This window comes from Notothenia coriiceps, unplaced genomic scaffold (genome assembly GCF_000735185.1).
Source record: "Notothenia coriiceps isolate Sejong01 unplaced genomic scaffold, NC01 NC01_scaffold00036632, whole genome shotgun sequence".
Taxonomy (NCBI): domain Eukaryota; kingdom Metazoa; phylum Chordata; class Actinopteri; order Perciformes; family Nototheniidae; genus Notothenia; species Notothenia coriiceps.
The window spans coordinates 26,226-35,531 of NW_011369333.1; the positions used below are offsets into that span (position 1 = coordinate 26,226).

At 41.8% G+C, this 9,306-nt stretch overlaps 1 protein-coding gene across 1 annotated transcript in view; it reads left to right on the forward strand.

Moving 5' to 3' along the window:
- Positions 1–9,306, forward strand: part of LOC104964096 (centrosomal protein of 192 kDa) — a 24,667-nt gene that overhangs the window by 5,794 nt on the left and 9,567 nt on the right. The window contains exons 8-18 of the mRNA XM_010792817.1: positions 929–1,216; positions 1,555–2,371; positions 2,775–2,892; positions 3,130–3,286; positions 5,680–6,361; positions 6,507–6,698; positions 7,008–7,156; positions 7,713–7,943; positions 8,099–8,224; positions 8,354–8,494; positions 8,597–8,667. Coding sequence (XP_010791119.1) covers positions 929–1,216; positions 1,555–2,371; positions 2,775–2,892; positions 3,130–3,286; positions 5,680–6,361; positions 6,507–6,698; positions 7,008–7,156; positions 7,713–7,943; positions 8,099–8,224; positions 8,354–8,494; positions 8,597–8,667 — 2,972 coding nt within the window. The remainder of the gene's footprint in view (positions 1–928; positions 1,217–1,554; positions 2,372–2,774; positions 2,893–3,129; positions 3,287–5,679; positions 6,362–6,506; positions 6,699–7,007; positions 7,157–7,712; positions 7,944–8,098; positions 8,225–8,353; positions 8,495–8,596; positions 8,668–9,306) is intronic.

Sequence of the window (9,306 nt, forward strand, 5' to 3'; positions counted from 1 at the left end):
CCTGATTTAGATGATCCAGAAGAGGATTGGGAGAATGTTATATGCGTCAGAAATGAAACCAAAATAAACGTTTTGGTAAAAAACTCCAACTAGACAGTGTTTAGAGGAGAAAGAATGCTTGAGTTGCATCCAAAGAAACCTCATACCTACTGTGAAACATGGGGGTGGAAACATCATGCCTTTGGAGGCTGTTTTTCTGCAAAGGGACCAGGACGAGACTGATCCGTGTAAAGGAAATAATAAATGGGGCCACATGTATCCGAGTGACGATTTGAGTGACAAATCCCTTCCATCAGCAAGGGCAATTGAAGATGAAACGTGCTGGGTCTTTCAGCATGACAATGATCCCAACAACCACGCCCGGGCAACGAAGGAGTGGCTTCGTAAGAAGCATTTCAAGGTCCTGGAGTGGGCCTAGCCAGTCTCCAGATTCAACCCATAGAAAATCTTTGGATGGAAGCTTGAAAGTCCGTGTTGTCCAGCGACAGCCCACACATTCACTGGCTCTAGAGGAGTCTGCCAATGAGAGGATGGCCAAATACCAGCAACAGTGTGTTGAAAACCTTGTGAAGAGCTTACAGAAAACGTTTGACGAGCCTCTGTCATTGCCAACGAAGGGTATATAACAAAGTATTGAGATTAACTTTTGTTATTGACCAAATACTTATTTTCCACCATAATTTGTAAATAAATTCTTTAAAAATCAGACAATGTGATTTTCTGGATTTTTTTTATTTATTTATTTTTCTCATTTTGTCTCTCATAGTTGAGGTATACCTGGGATGAAAATTACAGGCCTCATCTTTTTAAGTGGGAGAACTTGCACAATTGGTGGCTGACTAAATACTTTTTTGCCCCACTGTATAATATATAGGAATACATGCATGGCAGCATGTCTTTCTGACATAAAATCACTTCTTCTCTTCAGGATCATACTGTAAGAGCTGCACCTGGCCACCATGAGGGCTCTGGCTCTGATTCAAGCTTAGGTAACCAAAGCAGTGCGTCCCCTAACAGTAACAACAGCCAAATGATGCTGAGTATCAGCACAATTGCTTCAGCCATTGCTGATGCGTCCATCAGCACTGACCCATCGCAGCTGGCTGCCATGATAATGGCGCTCTCCAAGAGAAGTAGGGCGATGAATAGACCTGAGAGAGCAGACCATGTTGGACCTACAGCCAACTTTACAGAGGAACCCCACTCGGTGGAACATGTAAGGCCTTGATATTCTATATTTTAAAGTAAGCATTTTGGTTTGATCAACTATGTACTGCACAATTGCTCTCAATCTGGCTTGTTTTGTTGAATTTGAATTTTTATAAATAGCTTTATTACATATTGCATAATATGTTGATTATTTATCTAGTTGTTATTTAAAAAATCTCACTAGAGGAAAACTCAAAATCTTACTTTTGTTTCCCTCTTAAACGTTAAAAAGACCATGTAATGTTTTGTAGTGTCTAATTTGAGATAATACTCTGTATTTACGATACAAGGACAGGTCAACATTGTGAGTGCCCTCTCCTTTTTTTCAATGTTCCCCCTACACAGATCCTCCCTGAGCCAGATCAGAGCAGCCTGCTGGACATATTGCACAGAAGCACCTGTGTTGGAGAGCTGAGTGCCTTTGACATGGAGAAATACCTGAAAATGACGGAAGTGTCATGCAGCCCTGACGCCTCTGTGGCTCACACCACCTTTGACCTGACCGCCTGGGCGAACAACCTCAGCAGCTCTCAAAGGAACCCTCAGGGGGGGTTTCCTGAGGAACAGGGGAGCTCAGCTCAGCAAGTGGACAGTAAGACTCAACAGAAGCCAACAATAACAGAAACTGGGGAGAAAGGCCGAGGAGGAGAGACCTCAATAAACACTAGCTTGTCTACAGAGCCAAATTCATTATCTCCCGGTCATAAGGGTCACTCAAAAAGAAGCTCTATCCCTCGTCCCCGTACATCTTTCAGCTCTGCCAGAAGATCTGTGGGCTCAAGGCAGACTTCAACTCTCACGACACTGGCAGACAAAAGGACTTCCTCTGGCAGGAACCTTACAGAAAATGTCAAGCCAGGAGAATGGAACCAACAGGCCTCCAACAATATTAGATCTTCCTTAGAAACATCACAAAATAGTGAAACAGGATCCTCTTCTACACCTGGAATGCATAAAATCCTACCGGGTTCATCTAAAGGTTCCTCTTCTCCGCCACAGAGGGTGAAGACTGCAGGCCAGCAGCAGCAGCAGCAGCAGCAGGAGGGACAAAGCAATTTTCCAGCAAAGAACATCATGGCTGCTCCACTACCTGGTAGTTCTGTGGAGAAGCATGTCGGATTCTCTGGCCAAAACAACCAGCATCTACTAGACCCTCCACCTGGTGAGTACAAATACAGAAATATGGAGTTTCTAATTCAAACCGTACACATGCAACAGTTGTAAGTACCCTTATTCAAACAACTGTAAAGACCAGTAGCCAGCATATTATTATTATTATTATTAATAATATTAATGCTAATAATACAATTTTCCAAAACAAAGTGCATAACATAGTTAAAGCAGGATTAAAAACAACATAGGATGTATGCAGATCAATTCAAGGTTATAAACAATGATAAAACGGAAATAAAACTGCTAAATGCTATGTTTTGAAAAGTGATTGCACTGATTCGGCAAGCATCACAAAATATGAAAGTACATGATAAGAAAGCATTGTCCCTGACCATGTGAGAACATTGAGATGGCATCTTAAATTGTGTACTGTAACTATACTTGTTTCCCAGAGCTGCTGAAGGGTTTTGCTGAGCCTTGCGTGGATGAGACGCAGTATAACTTCAGACCGTCCACCTCTCCGCTTACTCACTCCTCTCCAAGTCAGACCTCCATTCCCAAAGCTGATGGGTACTGTTCTACAGATGGTTTTCAGTGAATAAAATAAATTAATGATAGTAGATTACATTAAATAGTTATCTTAAAATGGCTTCAGTATAACCACATCTCAAATTGATAAAATAATAACTTAATCATTAATCATAAATAGTCTGTTTAGTTGATTCATATTATTACGGTTAGACACAGGACATTTGCATTTTCAGTCATTATTCATGTATTTCTTTGTTCTTTGTTTTCTTGTCCTAGTATGGTGTCCCCTGATTCATCCAGTGGTTGTCTAGCGGGCAGACATCCAGGTATTGACCTCTCTCCTCAGTCAACCTGCTCCAGCCCCAGTCTCAGCAGGCTCACATACATCTCAATGAATGATGGCACTGTCATACCTACACCTGACAGGCAAAAGGTACCGCAGGACAAACTAGAAAATGCATGCGAATGCTGTAAACTGTGAACATTTGTGGCTGAATTTAGCTGAAAAAGCTGAATATGTTATTAGCTGAATGGTAGCTGCTTTTAGCTACAAAAACCAAGTAAGTGTGTTGCTGAACTTAGTGGAGAAATGCAGAAAAGTGAAATGATTTGAATCAAATTGTTACAGCTCAAATGCATTGCAATGACTTTGTTGAAAACTTGAAAGTGAAATGTTAAACTGGAAAAGCAGGAAAAATAGTGACAAAGCTTAATATTTAAAAGAAAAAGGTATAAACAACAACATGTATAGCCTCAATGTCCTGAAATAGCTGAATAATGTAATAGTTGAATGGTTTCTGCAGCTGAAAGTAGGCGGAAGGAGTTAGATATCAGATGTAAGTAGTAGTGAATGAATGTGTATTAAGAAGAGAAAAGAAAGTAAAAAGGCTTGGGAAAGCTGCAGAATATCTTTGACTGCAAACTTTTCGACTAAAGGCCCGGACACACCAATCTGACAACAAAGAACTGACACACCCCGACTGTTGCGTCGCCTCGCGTCTCTGCGTTTTGGCCATGTGTCGCACTGGAACACACCGCAAAGACTTCAGCCGACGGCCAAGAAGCACGTACGAACTGCGCATGCGTGAGTGGCAATAACTCTTCTTACCACCAGGCGGCGGTAGTGTGTATTCGTCATTCAAAAGAGACAATAACCGGAAGACAGACTGTGTGATAACCGAGAGAAGAAGAACAGACTGCGTGATATAAACAAACAACAAATAGTGTGCATTCCATTTTCACTCTACAGCTAGAAGCTCATGGGGCTTTCCCCAACCTGTGTCGAGAGCTGGAGTTAAATGAAATCTCAGATTTGCTTTCTTAATAGTTTGTTTGGGTCCCTCACTTCCGCTTCGCTTCTCATGCACTGCTGAACAGCCAATCAGAGTGATTTCTTTGGCCGACTGCCATGTTGAATCGGCGGGCAGTCGGCCGAAAAGGCGGGATACATCAATCCAAGTAGGGCGTGTCAACGCTCATCGTCGGCCTGACGCCGATCTTTAATATGTGTTCTTAATTCTTTTTTATTTTGAAATCTCAGATTTGCTTTCTTAATAGTTTGTTTGGGTCCCTCACTTCCGCTTCGCTTCTCATGCACTGCTGAACAGCCAATCAGAGTGATTTCTTTCGCCGACTGCCTTTGGCCGACTGCCATGTTGAATCGGCGGGCAGTCGGCCGAAAAGGCGGGATACATCAATCCAAGTAGGGCGTGTCAACGCTCATCGTCGGCCTGACGCCGATCTTTAATATGTGTTCTTAATTCTTTTTTATTTTCCAACCTAGGAGAGGTTTTCCTACATTTTACATGAAAAATTATTTCTCAGGAGTGTAGGGTTTGGGAATTATGGCAAGTTGAAAACATTTTTTTTGGCGAATTTCAAGCTGTCCTTTGTTTTGAGATCAAAGCACTCTAGAGTTAACGAGCTGCTCAATACACACTAATGTTAAAATCTGAAGAAAGCCTCTTTACCAAGCTCCAAACTAAGTTAAATATCTCAAAGTGTAAAAGATATCAACAATTTGAATAAGAATTGAATAGCTGAAGGTCTTGTGATCATTTTAAATTTGGAATGAAGTGTCTAGCTGAAAGTATGTGGAAGGAGTAGCATTTGGCGCAAGGTGTAGGAAAACAGGATTTGAAGGCATCTCCCATTGACTTCAATGTTAAAAAAAGAGTTTAAAAAGCTGAATATTTCAAAAATTATAAAATATTTTTAAAAAGTTGAAGGTTTCCCATCGATTCCTGAACAGGCTGAATAGTTTAATATTTGAATGGTTTCTGTAGCTGAAAATAAGCTGAAGTTATGGAGTGCCAAAGTATTGGCTGAAATAAGTTTAAGGGGAAGAATAAAGATTTGAAGAACTATAGTGGAATGCTGTAAACAGCATTCGCACTAATAAGGGGAATACAGATTCAAAGAACTATAGTGGAATGCTGTAAATAGCATTCACACTAATTAATGCAAGAATAACCTTAGATGAAACCATACTTAAGCTCCCCTCATGTTACACAAAGGTCTGTACTTACGTGCTGTTTTACAAGGTAAACTTCAGGTCCTGCTAGACACATTTAAAAAAAAAAAAAAAAAAAAAAACCGGGTGCAAGTTTGCCTTCGGGGCACTGCAGAGGTGCCCTTGATCCAGGCACTGGAACCCCAACACTGCTTCCTGGCGCTGTATAATAGCGGCCCAATGCTTTTAATACTTGGATTGGATAAATGCACAGACAACCTTATATTAAAAATGATACGTATATTTAATTTTTCTGTGTATGTATTACTTACAAGTGTCGTATTAATTATCTTGAATTGTTATTCTGTCCACAGAATAACTGTACCATGGCACTGAGCTCCACCATCATCAGGTTCAGTCCAACTCCACCTCTGGATCAAGATGAACAGTCTGCACAAGATATTCTTGGCTTGCCGAAAAGCCTGGACCAGGTGCGACCACAGCATTCTAAAAGTCTGGACCCACTACCAGCACAGCAGAGTAAAAGCCCAGAGCCCTCACGTAGTGCATCTGGTCTGAGCTGCACTCGTAGCCAGAGTGAATGTAACTACAACTTCCCCGGAGACAGACCTGGGGATCTCTCAGCAGGTTACGGGAACCACAAGCACATCTCTGAGTCCAATGTAAGACAGCTCACTAAAGTGGACTCAGGCTATTGCAGTAATCTGAACATTCAGCAAACTAACAGCAGTGCACCTCCAAGCTCTCAGTGGGGAGCTGCTAGCTCAATGGCATCGTCAGTGTATGCTGGTGGCCTTGGAATGCCATCATACACATCAGGGGGACTTCACTATGTACCCATCCCCAGCTTTAATCCCCAGTGTGCTGGCTTGATTGACCCCCCCCACCAAGGAGATATACAGTCCCTTCTTGCTGGACGCTCACTTTTCAACTCACAGCTGGCTCAGCAGTATTTGGGACCTGAAGTTCCATTACATCCTAGTGCCTATCATGTGGGAGCAACAGGACATGGTCTCTTCAGTGTGTCCTCTACAGGCATGTCTTTTGTCTTTGCTTTCATGAATGAGATGTACCAAAACCACTACAAAGTTAATAATGATGCAACATGATGGTTAAAGCCCTAATAATATATAATACAATGAGATAAATTAGTTCTCTCACTTCCATTTTTTTTTACTAGGCATACCCAACACTGAACTAACAGGGAGACACGTCCATTCCACATCAGTTCCTCTGGGGATTCCTGGCTCTGCTGGAACACATCACCTCAATACACCCCATCATGGCCAGCAGGACGCGGGAATGATGGGAAAACCCTTCAGTCAATATGGTGTAGAGCCAATTGGGGCTGGTGGTCTTGAGGATCTGAGAGGTAGCCATGGACTTCACTTCCTTTACCTATTTTATTATATTGTGTACACTCTTGAAATTATTTCCTTCTTAATGTTTTATCTTGTAATACCATAATAAGTCATATGCAGTATTTGGAAAACGGTTTTGTTGAATATAGGACGATAGTTATTCGTTTTGTTTTAGAAAATTGTATCAAGCGTTTTCACTCTAAATTTGTAATTGCTGCAAGATTGTCTCCTTCTACAATAAGACACCACTTCCAACGTGTTCTCCATGGAGTGGCATTATTTCCCTGTATCAGCTCTCCCTGTCCCACTGTCATCCTCAGGACAAGTGGTGGTGCCAGAAGAACTGCGGTTCCCTCACACCTGCTGTGTAGGCATCGCTTCACAAACCTCCCTGAGTCTCTTCAACCCCTCGGAGAGATGGCAGCAAGTAGCAATTACTGTCACCAGCTTGGCCATTGATGGAGAGAAGGTGAGCAGAATTGGCTTGATGCTATACAGTGGCAAAGAGCATAATGCAACAAATATCGTAAAAATTGTATCGTCAGCTTGTAATAACTTGCACAGTTATTTGAGTCTCCTGAATGTGCTCAGAACCAGGTCTAAGCTCAGAGGGGTTCTTTCTCTGTAGCAGCTCCAACACTGTGGAATGATCTGCCCCTGCACATCAGACAGGCCTCCACACTGTCTGTTTATAAATCGTTTCTGAAATCCCAGCTCTTCTCCTTAGTGTATTGACATCTTGTAGATTGTTGCTTTTAAATTGTCTATTGTTTTTTCTTGTACTTGTTTTATGGTGTGTGTGAGCTGAGCTGTGTTACTTTGTTGTATGTTTTGTTTATTTGACTGTACAGCACTTTGGTATGGAGGTTTTAAAGTGCTTTATAAATAAAGCTGTATTGTATGATTGACTGTAAGATTAGCAGTTAACCTGGTTCCTTAAATTGCTTAATAGTTAATATTCAGGGTCACCCCTACTGACAACAATGCTCAAATTCTTACTTCTGTCTTTGTTGCCAACCCTACAGGTGGATAGCCTCCCGTTCCAGTGGCTTATAGTGAAAAACAAGACCATCATTGCCCCCAAGAGTACAGAGGAGCAGAAGTTGTTGTTTATCCCTCCACAGGCTGGTGTCTACCAGTGTGTCTTTAGTGTTTGCTCCTGGCCTGCATCTGCCGAGACAGAGGTTGCAGCCAGGGCCAACATCTTTGCTAAAAGAGTTGTTCTGGTTGCTATAGCAGAGAATCCTGCGCTAGAGGTAAGGGCTCCATTGCAAAGATCACACTCTTCAAAGATTCATTCAACATTGTGTTTTAATATTGTAGAGATTCAATGCTAATTACACTTGTATTCAAATTGAATATGTTGCTTATCAATTGCAAGAAAGGTTCTTAAATTGAGTTTGATTCCCAGGTTGAATTAAATGAATCAGGCTGTCTGGATTTTGGAGACCTTTCAGGAGGCAGTGCCAGATCCCTTCCTCTCAAACTGCTCAACTTGACTCATGCTACAGTGCCCATCCGTCTGGTCATTAGTGCAGTGAGTAAATAGTACCATTTACAAATGTTCTCATTACAAGCACTTGCTTTTCTTTGCAATGCAAAAGCACAGCAGTGAGCATGATAAACAATATCTGAGTGGTTCATTTTTCACATCTCATTTACCCAGAACGCTACAGCCTGGAGGTGCTTCACCTTTTCAAGGCACCCTGTTACCAACACATCTGAGGCGAAACAACAGGCTGGACACATGGCCGCAGTGTCCTCTCCCTCTGTGATGAATCATGTGATGCATGCCAGCAACGAACAGGTTAGAATTGCCCTAATCCTTATAACCTCATTCAGCTTCTTGGTCTCTTATTTTATTATTTTTTCATTCTGCCAGTTTTTGTTTTGTGTTTTTTAACTAAAGCATGCTCAGGCAATTGTGGTATCCACCAAAATGAAAAGTGTTATTGCTGTGATAAGACGGGTAGAGATACAGTGGGGGAAAAAAGTATTTAGTCAGCCACCAATTGTGCGAGTTCTCCCACTTAAAAAGATGAGAGGCCTGTAATTTTCATCCTAGGTATACCTCAACTATGAGAGACAAAATGAGAAAAAAAAATCCAGAAAATCACTGTCTGATTTTTAAAGACTTTATTTGCAAATTATGGTGGAAAATAAGTATTTGGTCACCTACAAACAAACAAGATTTATGGCTCTCACAGACCAAATAATTGAAATCAAAATAGAACTTTTTGGTAAAAACTCAACTAGACGTGTTTGGAGGAGAAAGAATGCTGAGTCGCATCCAAAGAACACCATACCTACTGTGAAACATGGGGGTGGAAACATCATGGTTTGGGGCTGTTTTTCTGCAAGGGACCAGGACGACTGATCCGTGTAAAGGAAAGAATGAATGGGGCCATGTATCTTGAGATTTTGAGTGACAACCTCCTTCCATCAGCAAGGGCATTGAAGATTAAACGTGGCTGGGTCTTTCAGCATGACAATGATCCCAAACACACCGCCCGGGCAACGAAGGAGTGGCTTCGTAAGAAGCATTTCAAGGTCCTGGAGTGGCCTAGCCAGTCTCCAGATCTCAACCCCATAGAAAATCTTTGGAGGGAGTTGAAAGTC